This window comes from Portunus trituberculatus, chromosome 46, assembly GCF_017591435.1.
Source record: "Portunus trituberculatus isolate SZX2019 chromosome 46, ASM1759143v1, whole genome shotgun sequence".
NCBI classification, from domain to species: Eukaryota; Metazoa; Arthropoda; class Malacostraca; order Decapoda; family Portunidae; genus Portunus; species Portunus trituberculatus.
This window is the reverse complement of record NC_059300.1, coordinates 29620235-29634145: the sequence shown is the minus strand read 5'-3', so window position 1 is coordinate 29634145 and position 13911 is coordinate 29620235. Positions and strand designations below refer to the sequence as shown.

Below are 13911 nucleotides of genomic sequence, written 5' to 3'. Positions count from 1 at the left end.
GGTATCTTGAGCTTTAAATGTCCTGCAATAGGAAGAAAGATTAATACTATGCTGAAATTAATTTGTACAAGTAGGATTGGTCTTGTTATGTGAATTTGATGACAAGACAAGTGAAACAGGTTGCAATTAAGTCAGTCAGTCAGTCAGTCTCTCTCTCTCTCTTTCTGTGATAAGAAATATAAATGTGAAAAGGCGGAAGGAAGATGAGCTCATAAGGGATCTCCTTTACATCAAGGTCCCGTAGCTCAACATCGCCTGAAAAAACAAACCAAGAATACATGTGTTAGGCTCAAAAAATTATACTTTCTATATTTGGAACAGAATCTTGATAAAGTTGGAATAGACTATAGTGAGAAGAAGAATATGACAATGACAAAACAGTATGTATTTGGTTGAATGTAAAGCAATCTAGGATTAGAAGAAAATATTTTGTGAGAAAGACAGTGTAGAATAAATGATATCAGTTAAGATAGAGAGGAAGGAAGGATTACATAATAAACGAACATTAGAAAATGAGGGAAGCTGCAAGAGGATGTTAGACCAACACATGATTAAAGCTTCTTAATTCCATTTATCATCCTCACCCATAAACTTCAAGGAATGAGCTGATATTATTTTTACATCAACTCTTAATTGATTATATTTGGATAATAAATATAATAATAAGAAAAAAAAAACAAGGAGTTATGATTATGACGAAGAAAGAAAGAAATGTGGATAAGGTTTGGTATGGGAAGAACAACGCAGAAGTGATAAGCATAAGGATAAAAAGTGATGGAAAAAAATTAATAATCATGGTGACCTATGTACCTCCTAAAACAAATTCTTGGACATTAAGGGAATACGACAATATGATCAAGGATACTTTACAGAGTTTGGAAAGTGTATTATCTGGAAAAGAAAGGTGATACTAGTAGGAGATTTTAATTGTAAGGAGGTGGATTGGGAAAATCTAGTAAGTGGTGTTGGAGAGGAAGCATGGGAGAGAGATTTCTTAATCTAATGATGGAAAATATGATGGAACAGAGGGTGAAAGAAAATACTAGATATAGAGGAGATGATGAACCGGCTAGACTGGATTTGGTGTTAACAAGAGAAGTGTACCTATGTGGAGATATACAATGCAATGTCCTTTGGGAAAGAGTGATCATGTGGTTATGGAAATGCAGATAGCAACAACACAGCGAAGGAGACGAGACATACAGGAGTGGTAGATTGAATTATAGAAAGATGGACACAGAAAGTTTGAAAAATTATTTCAGAAAATTAGATTGGGAGGAGATGTTACAAATCAGAGAAGTGCAAAAAAATATGAGATTTTTATGAAATATTATAAAGAAGGAGTTATGAAATTTGTACCAAAGTATAAACCGAGAGAGGAAGGAAGAAAGGATTGGTTTAATGCAACTTGTGTTAAGGCTAAGGAAAAGAGAGATGTGGCTTGGAAAAGATGGAAAAGAGCAGGAATATACTAAATAAGGAGAATTATAGAGTGGCAGAAATGAGTATGTGAGGGTAAGGAGGAGGAAGAAAGAAAATTTGAAAAGATATTGTAGACAAGAGTAAGGAACATCCAAAATTGTTTTACAGGTTCATAAATGGTAAACTTAAAAGAGAGAGTCCATTGAAAGGTTAAAAGGAGAGCAAGGGATAGTAGATGACCCTAAGAATATAGCGGAATTGCTAAATAATAGGTTTCAGCAAGTATTTACTAAAGAAACAATGTTTGTAAAGCCTCAGAATGTACAAGGAAATGTGCACATGGATGACATTAAGATACCTAAAAGGAGTTATATAAAATGTTGGAGGAACTTAAAGATGATAAAGCGATGGGACCAGATGAAGTTTCAGGAAAATTATTGAAGGAGTGTAGAGAAGAATTGATTGATCCATTATATGATATTATAAGGTGCTCATTAGAAACAGGGAAGTACCAGTAGAGTGGAAAAGAGCTGAAGTGGTGCCCATTTATAAGGGAGGCAGTAAGGAAGAGCCTCTTAACTATAGACCTGTGTCTCTAACAAGTGTGGTCGGTAAGATTTGTGAGAGGGTGATAAAGAAATATTGGATACGGTTCCTGGAGGATCATAAGTTATTATCGGATCATCAATTTGGCTTTAGGAAAGGGAGGTCATGTGTAACAAATCTACTGAGCTTTTATTCAAGAGTGGTTGACAAAATACAAGAGAGAGGGATGGATGGACTGTGTATATTTGGATTTAAAGAAAGCTTTTGACAAGGTACCTCACATGAGACTGCTATGGAAATTAGAGATTTATGGAGGACTGAAAGGAAAAGTGTTAAAGTGGATGGAAAACTACTTGAGATGGAGGGAGATGAGAACGGTAATAAGGGATGCAAAGTCGGACTGGTTGGTGGTGGAGAGTGGAGTCCCACAAGGCTCAGTGCTGGCACCAATACTTTTCCTTGTATATATTAATGACATGCCAGAGGATTAAACAGTTATATTAATTTGTTTGCAGATGATGCGAAGTTGTGTAGGTGTGTGAAGAGTGAAGAAGATTGTGAAATTTTACAGGCAGATCTGGATAAGATTTGGGAGTGGAGCAAGAGGTGGCAAATGGAATTTAATCTGAGCAAAAGTCATGTGATGGAGATGGGGAAGAGTGGAAGACAGCCAAGAGGGTCATATAAGATGGGTGAAGAAGTAGTGTTGAAAAAGGTGGAAAAGGAAAAGGATTTGGGAGTGATAATACAAGACCATGGGCAGTTTGAGGCTCATATTGATAAGATGTTTGGAGAAACGTATAATTTGATAAGAAATATTGGATTAGCCTTCCATTATATGGATAAAGATATGATGAAGAAATTAATTAGTACGGTAATTAGACCAAGATTGGAATATGCTGGAGTGGTTTGGTCCCCTTATAAAAAGAAGCATATAAGGAAGTTGGAGAGATTGCAGAGAATGGCAACAAAAATGGTTCCGGAATTGGCAGAAATGACCTATGAGGAGAGATTAAAAGAAATGAATTTGCTTACCTTGGAACAAAGAAGAGAAAGAGGAGATTTAATACAGGTTTATAAACTGTTGAATGGACTGGATGAAGTGGATAATGAGCAAATGATGTTGAGAGAGGAAAACTTAAATAGAACTACGAGATCGCATAGTAAAAAGATAGCCAAGGGAATATGCTTGAAGGATGTGAAGAAATATAGTTTCCCACAAAGATGTCTGGAGGTGTGGAATGGTTTGAGTGAGGAGGTGGTGTCAGCGAGGAGTGTGCATAGTTTTAAAGGAAAGTTGGATGTGTGTAGATATGGAGACGGGGCCACACGAGTATGATACCCAGGCCCTGTAAAATTACAACTAGGTGAATACAACTAGGTGAATACACACACACACACACACACACACACACACACACACACACACACACACACACACACACACACACTTTTATCTATTGCTATGCATACTGTGATGGGAAAGTTAAAAATAAGGTAAACCACAGATGATATCAGTGAGTCACTGAAGAGAATGGCATTTATATTTTTTTCTTTCTTTTCTACAGTTCTTGACAAAGGCACTGACCAGACACATACAACATTCAAATGTGTCATAACATTCTGATGTTAGTAACTAACCTATATACTCGCCCAGAAATTGTTTGTATACAGTGAGAAGCAAGCTAAGAAATAGTCAAATTCTGCCCTGATCATTATCCATATGGAAAAGATGACACAATAGATGAAATTGTTAAAGTGGCCATAGTGAAGAAAGGAGATGCTGGGTGATTGTGTAATGTGTAAATATCGCTAACAGTGCAGAGTAAGACTAAATTAGGTGATATCCAGAATGTAATAATGGAGATGAGATTTACTAACCTGTAAATGTTAGGTACAGGGCTGTTAGGTTTAATTCAGAAAAACCCTTAAGTGTTATAGCTATCTGAAGACTGTAAGTGGCAGTTAGGATTGTAGATGGCAATTACAAGACATGATAGTTAAACAAGTGTGGCAATCAATTAGTTAATAGATGATTCTCAGCAGTAGACAGGAGATTACTGAGAAAGTTCCACCCAAATGGTGTTGGTTTGCCGGTTGGCAGTTTCAGGATAACAAATGTCTTTGGTTGTCTAATTTCTGTAAGCATGGATTGGGAGAAATATCATATATCTGGGTTTGGGAACAAAGCTCAAAGACTGAGAACTAAGCCTTAAACAATGAGAATATAAAAAATAAGGCAAATCATTCTGCCAATGAGCAACTGTGAAAAGTGAAATATGATGATAGTGAGTAGTAATAAGAGAAAATAAACAGATGATATACTGATATAGAGTTAGACATGACAGACAGGGAAAATGTAGAGAAGACAACAAACATCAAAATCTATAGAATACAAGAGTTGGAGAAAAAACCTGAGGAGAGGAATAAAGATGAAGATATGGATTATTCAATACAGAATGAACAGTGATGCAAAAAATAGCTCACTCACGACACAACTGGTGAAGGACACAAGTATTTAGATGACAGAAGTAATGAAGTACAAGTTGATATACAATAAAAGAAATACAATGCCACAAACAAAATAATGGCAAAATCTGATCATGGTGGATACTGAAATGCAATGACAGGGCAATGAAGACAGACCAATGTTCACTGAGGTCTTAGTGACCACCTCAGCCTGACTGGTGCAGTGCATGGCTCATGTTTCTGTGAGTGTCCTGCCAGGGCTTTGGTCCTTGACAAGAGCCTTATATGGTGAATCTATCCTGCCTTCAGTTCAAGGAAGGCATCATATTCAGACTCATCCTCAGAGCTCTGAATTACACACAACTATAGATACCAAAATTTATCTTTATTAATATTAATAAAGAAATTAATAATCTGTTGTAATAATACGAAGGGTATCTTTACAAGATAATCTTTACAAGATACTAATAAACAATTGTAATGAGCAAAAATTGAAAAATAATAAATCAATAAGATATAGAAAAATAAAAGTATAGGTACCATTAAAATATTGAATATATCTACCTATATTAAACAGCAAAAATGTAAATAAAACAGTGGATTAAAATAAATAAAACAAATAAAAATAAAGGATCGAGAAATGGAAGCCCAAAAAATAACAATAAAGAAAATAACAGGAAAGAACCATGAGAAAAAAAAAAAAAAAATGAAAATGTAAGTATAGCTTCCAGTTTGTCAGGAAGTCTTACTCTATTAAAAAGACGGGAAAAAAACTGTCACCACCACCACAATGCATTCATACAGGAAATAGACAGCACAGATGGAGAGAACAACAATGGTACGCCTTGATTACGTTATCTGATAATCTCCCTCTCACCATCTGCATTTACCAACACGAGTCACCTTGACAGGATACGGATATCATACACTGACATGTACACTAACACACTACATCCCTTACACTCCCCTTGACGCAGACAGGAGGAACAAATAAAATAATGACAAGTCTCGAACATAATACAGACACGGTACACAGGAAGGCGAGTAGAGTCATTAAGTTTTTTTGGTACAAACAGACACGGTACAGACACCTATACACTCCTCTCTGACATAGACAAACGTGACAGACAAATAAGGAAAGCATGACAAGCAGTAAATGACAAGAGTCGCACGGGTAGCTTTATGACGCAATGGTAAGTACACAATCAATTAGCAGTGAAGGAAAACATCTCTGTATTGGATTTTGAGGTGGGCATAATGAGTATCTATTTCCTATTCTGAAGTGGCAGCGTACAATAAAGCTAAAACCATATAGTAGACATACATAGAGGGCTGTGAATGAGATATGGCTGCCGTATGCCTCTATTATCCTGCAAATGGGGAAAAAAATAACACGAAACAGCAGACAAAATACGCAATACAAGATTGAAAAACCAGTGTGTTCTTGCCAGATAATCTAACTGGGATGCATTTATTGATGTATTAGAGAGCTAGGAGCGTGTGACAGCAGAGGAGAGAGTGGGACAGGCCAGGCAGGACAGGACAAGACAGGCCAAGCAGGACAGGCGGGTCAGCTGACTCACTCACCCCCCCACACGCCAATCTTCAGCTGGGACCCATCAAGATTCTCAATGTACTTCCCCAAGAACTTGTTGAGCACGTCTGAGATGATCTTGGCGAACATCTTGGAGAGTAAAGAGAGACGGTCAGATTAATGTGCCATGTTGTCTGAAGGTAAATACGGCCACATGAGAGAGAGCGGCTGTGTGTCACTCTCTCACCTCTCCCTTGCACTACTGACTGTGTGTGTGTGTGTGTGTGTGTTTGTGGAGCCGCAGTCTGCCGCAGTCTTCCACATTAAGAAATATAAGTGAGTGAGTGCGTTCATTTACAAAGCACTGGAATGGAAGAAATGCTCTTATTGGTAGGGAATAGGTTTGATATAATGCTGTGAAGGGGAGAAAAACAAGAGGAACCGTTGAAAACGCATAATCCTCTCTCCCCTCCCGCTTCCTCCCTCTTCTCTCACTCTCATTATCACATGACAGCTGAACAAACATGTGGATAGAGAGTGTTTTACTTCTGACGATCATGTAAAGAGCAGCATGGAGAAAAATTGGGACCTTGATAACTCTAAACAACACCCTCTAAGTAACGATCATGCCCAAAATATATATATATATATATATATATATATATATATATATATATATATATATATATATATATATATATATATATATATATATATATATATATATATATATATATATATATATATATATATATATATATATATATATATATATATATATATATATATATATATATATATATATATATATATATATATATATATATATATATATATATATATATATATATATATATATATATATATATATATATATATATATATATATATATATATATATATATATATAGTCTATTTCCATTGCCTCCTTATTACACTTTGTGAAATAAGAATATATGGGGGAGAAACCTCCTGATATAAGCACATGAAACGTCCATCCAAGTTTCATAAGAGAAAACAAGAGCGTAAAGCGAAGTGATGGTGATGATGAGTGGTAGTGATGTTGATGGTGGTGGTGATGGTGATGTGTTAAAGAATAGGATCTCTAAGGGTTTCTATTGGGTTGTCTTTCAAAATTAAATTTGAGACATTTCAACTCCATGCTAGTTATTGATTTGAACGCCCGGTGACAAGATTATCTCTGACATCCAGCGCGAAAATCGTACGTAAGTCTGATAAAAGTGTAACTTCCTGTAAAAAAAAAAAAAAAAAAAGTATTAGAGTCAGATACAAATGATATCAAATCCGCTGATATGATGTTACTCACAAAGGTTCGTGACCAGCAGGATAGTAACAGGTTCTTATCACCATTACTACGAGTGAGACGAGATAAGAGAAGCTGGGAACGGATAAGTAATTCAGCGTGAAAACAAGGAATTAGAACACATTAAACACTAAAAGTTGAACAAAATAATGGTAGGAATATTAGAATGGATAGAATATAGATTCCTTATAATGTGCTAAGTGATCATATGACATTAATCTTTAGTATACTGGTGTCTTGTAACTCACGAATATATTCTCTCTCTCTCTCTCTCTCTCTCGAGGTGGTCGCAGAGGAGTCTCCAGATTAGTGCATGCCATGGGATACATTTAGCGTACCTTGCAGGCTGACACATTTCACACTTCCGAGTTTTACAGGTTTCGTTCGATAACATTTAACCTGCTCAGCGGGGAGAATGGAAAGGTGCTGGTGTGTGCGCAGTGTGACCACGCCCTGTCCACATCACCTCACCTCGCAGGCAGTTTCGTTTTGCATCCTTCCACCCCCACCCCACCAACTATATGGGTGTTAATTTTTCGTCGCAGAAGGATATCCACTCATCAATGAAGTATTGGTGGCCACACTCTGGCAACATTGTATACGTCTACACGCTCACAGCCTCTATGCTCTATGGTGCGGTGAGACGGTCTTTATCTCACCAAGCAGCAAGCAAAAGTGTCACGTCCGGCCGTTATGAAGTAAAGTACGCTGCCCCATCGACGTGCTGCGCCTGTGTTCTTCATTTTACATAAAAAAAAACAAGAAACAAAATCATAGCCTGCGAAATCAAGGAATGTAAGGTAATGACGATATTATCATTCATGGAGGCGTATTGGTGGTACCTGCTGTGACATGTTGACGCATTCCTGCACTGTATGTTGTCCAAAAACTCCCATCCACATTCCATAACTATGTACAATATTTAAGCGTTAAGACGAAACCAAAGTAATCAAATATCCTTATAGTGGAGGGTCCCAATGATCGATCCGTGGCCCAGATAGTCTGACAGCCCGACAGGACACCCTCAGCCTGGCAGGACACTCCAAACCTTTTAGTTGTAGGTCGCGGGTGTAGCCTTTGGATCAACACTTCCTTCTAGGCATTTTTTTTTTTTTTCAGTTGGTTATACTCTTCCACTGTTAATTTGCCTCCTACTATTCAAACACTGTTGTCTTTTCTCTGCTAGTTTTTGTTTATAAAGTAGTAGTACTTCTCTAATTACATAGTTTTTCCCTTTTATACAAACAATTGGTCTTTGTAAATGTGTTATTTCACTCTGAACTCTGCATAACTTAGACACCATAACAGAGTGGTCAAGGCGGCTACCGCTAGACTACTATCCCTTCAGACTACATTCAGATCGGATGAACGAATGACAGCCTCAAAAGTAACCCATGACGAAGAGAACAGGCCTGAAGGTGTACAGGTAATATACAGCCCAGGCAATAATTAAGAGGCGCGCACTCATCCACTGTCCTCACATAGTTAATTGATGCACGTGTACACTCTCACGTCAAAGGTTTTATCTATATACAAAGGTCGTAATGCTTGAAAGTGTTTATTGAGGTTGTGTTCTGTGTACTAATATGCGAGGGAACAAAAGGATCGGGTGTGATCAGTGTAAGCAGCAACAATAGATGTGAACAGTTTATATTACTTAAGGAAATTTCATGTGACTTAGTGAAGGTTTTGTTATTCTTATATTGATAGAATTGCCCAATACTGACGATTTCCGTGTTCCTTTCCAATGTTAATCTGAATTTTCTATTTCAAATTTGATTTTGGCTATAATCATAAATCATATTTGGACGTGTTGAGATTTGTTGGTGAAGCATACAAGAAATAATAATCTTAAAAAACGAAAAGAAAAGAGTAAAAGTGAAGAAGCAGGAATGGAAGTGAGGAGGTGATTGACCTCAATAGCGAGTCGTCAGTAATGAAAGCAACACTGATAGCTAACTTGGCAGATGTTGAAGCCACACAAATCAATCTACTAAATTTTCAAAATAATTTCCCTGTAATTTCTATGTATATGTATATATACAGTAAATGTCGATTGCTAAAAAAAATGTATCCTCTGGCAGTGCTCTAAATATATACCTGCAGAATTCAACCTTGCATGAAGTCTCTGACAACGTCAGTGGTGGGAGCACAAGATTTCACCACTTCGCCGGTGTAGCAGGGGTTCACGCCGGCACAGGTGACGCTGCCGGTGTCCGCCTCACAGCTTATGGTGGCGGGATTGAACACCTGGCCCTCGCCGCAGCAGATCTTCTCCCCCACAGTGGCGCCGCTGTTGCACACATAGAACGCGTTGCACTCCACGGTGTCCGCCGTGACAATGTCATCGGAGGCGCAGGTTGGTGTTGCAGGCCCGGAGATGCTCGCCTCGCAGGCCAAGGTGTCGGGATTGAAGACTGGTGTAGATTCACTGCAGGACACGATGCCAGTGGACATCACCGAGCCCCCGACAGTGTAGCAGGCGTAGTAGCCGGAGCAGCTGGGCAGTAGAGGGAAAATGCCGTCCTGGGGACACAGGAAGGCGCCTTTACCAACAAAGATTGCTTTAGGATCAGTCTCGTGGCACTCATGAAGCAGACCAGTGGCCCGCCAGCCCGTGTGTGTCAACACGGCGACAATGAAAGCATTCTGTGGGGAAGGTGAGACTAGCGGCACTCTCACTTCACAACTGAAGGGAGACTCACCTCTGTGCACGTGACGGTGGGCTCGGTGGTGGTGGTGACTTCGGTGGTGGTGACAGTGGAGGTGGTGGGAACAGCTGCACACTGGCTGGTGCCTGAGTCAAACTCTTCGCCTGGCGCGCAACTGAGAGGGAGTTGAAGTGTGGAGGAGAAGCACAACAGGTAATTCTGTGGGTCATAAGAGTCCACCACGTAGGAGGGGTAGGAACTGCACTGGCACTGGGTCCTCGAGTCGCTGATGCTAAGACAGGCTCCCGGGCCGGAAGAGCCTTCCTCACACATCTGAAACAGCCTGAGGTTAGCGCCTGGCTTGTGCAACAAGGCTTGACGTGTCTGAGACGAGGCGCGTGTACTGACGAGCTGCTCACCTGGTCACTCTGGCATGGGAAGGTGGTGGCCACGCTGCCTCCCGAACACAGGGCGAGGGTGGAGCAACTCGCGCACTTAAAACCATCGCCGCCCGAACAGTCAACGGCCGCCTGGGTCAGCCTCACTGTCGCCACAACGCCCTGTGAAGCACCACAACAGCTGGTGTTAATGTGAAGCAACACAACAGCTGGTGTTCATGTGAAGCAACACAACAGCTGGTGTTAATGTGAAGCAACACCACAACTGGTGTTAATATGAAGCAACACAACAGCTGGTGTTAACGTGAAGAAACACAACAGCTGGTGTTAATGTGAAGCAACACAACAGCTGGTGTTGATGTGAAGCACCACAACAGCTGGTGTTGATGTGAAGCAACACAACAGCTGGTGTTGATGTGAAGTAACATAACAGGTGGTGTTAATGTGAGGCAACACAACAGCTGGTGTTAATGAGAGGTAACACAACAGCTTGTGTTAATGTGAGGCAACACAACAGCTGGTGTTAATGTGAGGCAACACAACAGCTTGTGTTAATGTGAGGCAACACAACAGCTGGTGTTAATGTAGGCAACACTACAGCTGGTGTTAATGTGAAGCAACACAACAGCTGGTGTTAATGTGAGGCAACACAACAGCTGGTGTTCATGTGAAGCAACACAACAGCTGGTGTTAATGTGAAGCAACACCACAACTGGTGTTAATATGAAGCAACACAACAGCTGGTGTTAACGTGAAGAAACACAACAGCTGGTGTTAATGTGAAGCAACACAACAGCTGGTGTTGATGTGAAGCACCACAACAGCTGGTGTTGATGTGAAGCAACACAACAGCTGGTGTTGATGTGAAGTAACATAACAGGTGGTGTTAATGTGAGGCAACACAACAGCTGGTGTTAATGAGAGGTAACACAACAGCTTGTGTTAATGTGAGGCAACACAACAGCTGGTGTTAATGTGGGGCAACACAACAGCTTGTGTTAATGTGAGGCAACACAACAGCTGGTGTTAATGTAGGCAACACTACAGCTGGTGTTAATGTGAAGCAACACAACAGCTGGTGTTAATGTGAGGCAACACAACAGCTGGTGTTAATGTGAAGCAACACAACAGCTGGTGTTAATGTGAGGCAATACAACAGCTGGTGCTAATGTGAGGCAACATAACAACTGGTGTTAATGTGAGGCAATACAACAGCTGGTGCTAATGTGAGGCAACATAACAGCTGGTGTTAATGTGAGGCAATACAACAGCTGGTGCTAATGTGAGGCAACATAACAGCTGGTGTTAATAGAGAGTCATTACTGAGTGGTGTATCTTTTGGCAATGGCGAGGAAGGTTTTGAGTTGTGAAGGCGGGGCAGGGGCGGCCAAGGAGGCGCCGCCGAACGTGGCGAGGGACAGCAGGTCTGATGATGACATGGTGATGGTGATGGAGGTGGTGGTGGTGGTGGTTAGAGTGGTGATGGTGATGATGATGATGGTGGTGGTAGTTAGAATGGTGATAGTGATGATGATGGTGGTGGTGGTTAGAATGGTGATGGTGATGGTGGTGGGGGCACTCACCACCAACACGGGCAGGAGGTGCAAGTTTCGCTGCATGTCTGCACTACGTCTGGTGGAGCACGGCGGGGCACGAGTCTTCCTCTGTCAGTGCACGGCCAAGTCAGGGTTGTTGCAGCACGTGAAGTGTTCACGGGAGAAATAATCAAACAAAAAGAGTATTTTGCAGTAAATAAAAGCGATGTTATATACTATATGTATATATATATATATATATATATATATATATATATATATATATATATATATATATATATATATATATATATATATATATATATATATATATATATATATATATATATATATATATATATATATATATATATATATATATATATATATATATATATATATATATATATATATATATATATATATATATATATATATATATATATATATATATATATATATATATATATATATATATATATATATATATATATATATATATATATATATATATATATATATATATATATATATATATATATATATATATATATATATATACGGATGAAGAATAATGACATTTTTCCACATAATTGTCATGAGTTTATGGAAAGTTGGTAGTCAGGAAGATCCTGAGCTTAGTTCGTTAGTCGCTGTGTCCCTCATGTGTTGCTGTGAGCCTCATCTTATGTCAGTGCCGACCAAGAACACGCTGCTCACTAAGAAGGCAATCAGCAGGGAGTGGCTGGAGCGGAGGTTCTCTCATAGTGCTCTATCACCAAAACACTTTTGCTATTTATCATCATCCTTCTTACTAACCAAATAATGAACCGATGCCTTCGTGTTCCTAATTATTAAGCTCCACAACAAGTCCCAGACGTACCGATGGACCTGCTATGTATCCCGCCCCTCATGGTCTGCTTATCTGTTACTCACCTGCTGGGATTAGGCACACTGTTACCTCCTCCTTCTCTTATATACCCACTCCAGACCTCCCCAAGTAGACAGCAGCTGGTCTTGTATTTACTGACCATCACTGCGATGTATAAAACATGGAAGGAAATGAAAAACTTAATGTTTGTTTATTCGTATCTATCTGACTTTTTCCTCTTTTTTTCGAGTTTAGTCAGTGTAATCTACTTAACACATCGTGCCTTTACTGCTGAATGATTTGTTATGTTTTAGTTTTTTTTGCGTGATCTTTTGTTTATTTTACTAATCCTTACTTCTCCTTGCCATATCAGCGCTAACTGTGCGTAACTTTTTGTACATTTATTTTCCAATGATTTGGTTATCCACAAAAAGATACTCTTCCTCAGAGTTACTCAGCCAGGTATCTTTAATACTTGACGCGCTTCGTATTCATCAGCCAGACTTGAAGTATTCCCAGCACCAGTGAATACCAGCGAAATACAAACTACATGCAGTAAAACAAACACTTTCTCACCTACTGGTAGAAACAAGAACACTCAGGTTTGCTGTTTTTAAGAAGCTACAATATGGTTGGGCTTGTTTTGTCAATATAAAACAATGATTGTGAAGGTGATGCAATAATATAGTAAGTGTTATTTTAGAGGGAAAAAGCTTAATTTCTATATTGTGTGTTAATGAGATCGTTCTATTCTCTCTAGTTTCAACTTTTTTAAGACTATGAAATGGCGTAGTGTCAATTAATTAAGGCCTGTATGGTTCAGAGACAGTGGGAGATGTTACTCAGGTGGACGACGGCTGTTTACCTATCCATCACTTGCTCTAAGGCCGAGGACGCGCTATTCATACGCGTCACTGGGCCGAGCTGCTTGGCTGCGATTCTATCCACTGAACCGTACAGACACTTGGGTTGGTAGTGTTCTGTAGGGTTGGCCAGGTTACATTCTTCTGAGCGCAACAGAGAGAGAGAGAGGAAGACTTTGAGAGACTGTACTTGAAGGATCTATAGATGTACGAGTTTGACAAATTAATTTTTCAAACAAATGCGGATACTCACGCATATAAAAAAATGTTTTCAGAAATGAGATTACTTCTGCAAATG

The 13911-nt window shown here is 39.2% G+C and overlaps 1 protein-coding gene across 1 annotated transcript; it reads right to left on the bottom strand.

Annotated features, from left to right (window-relative positions):
• Positions 1–8837: 8837 nt before the first annotated feature.
• On the bottom strand, positions 8838–12813 carry LOC123520149. The gene is made up of 5 exons (XM_045282096.1): positions 12763–12813; positions 11928–12008; positions 10366–10506; positions 10001–10279; positions 8838–9821 (listed from the first exon to the last, which is right to left on the bottom strand). Exons 2-5 carry the CDS (start codon positions 11961–11963, stop codon positions 9405–9407), a joined length of 873 nt encoding a protein of 290 aa, XP_045138031.1. The 5' UTR covers positions 11964–12008; positions 12763–12813; the 3' UTR covers positions 8838–9404.
• Between the last annotated feature and the right edge of the window lie 1098 nt (positions 12814–13911).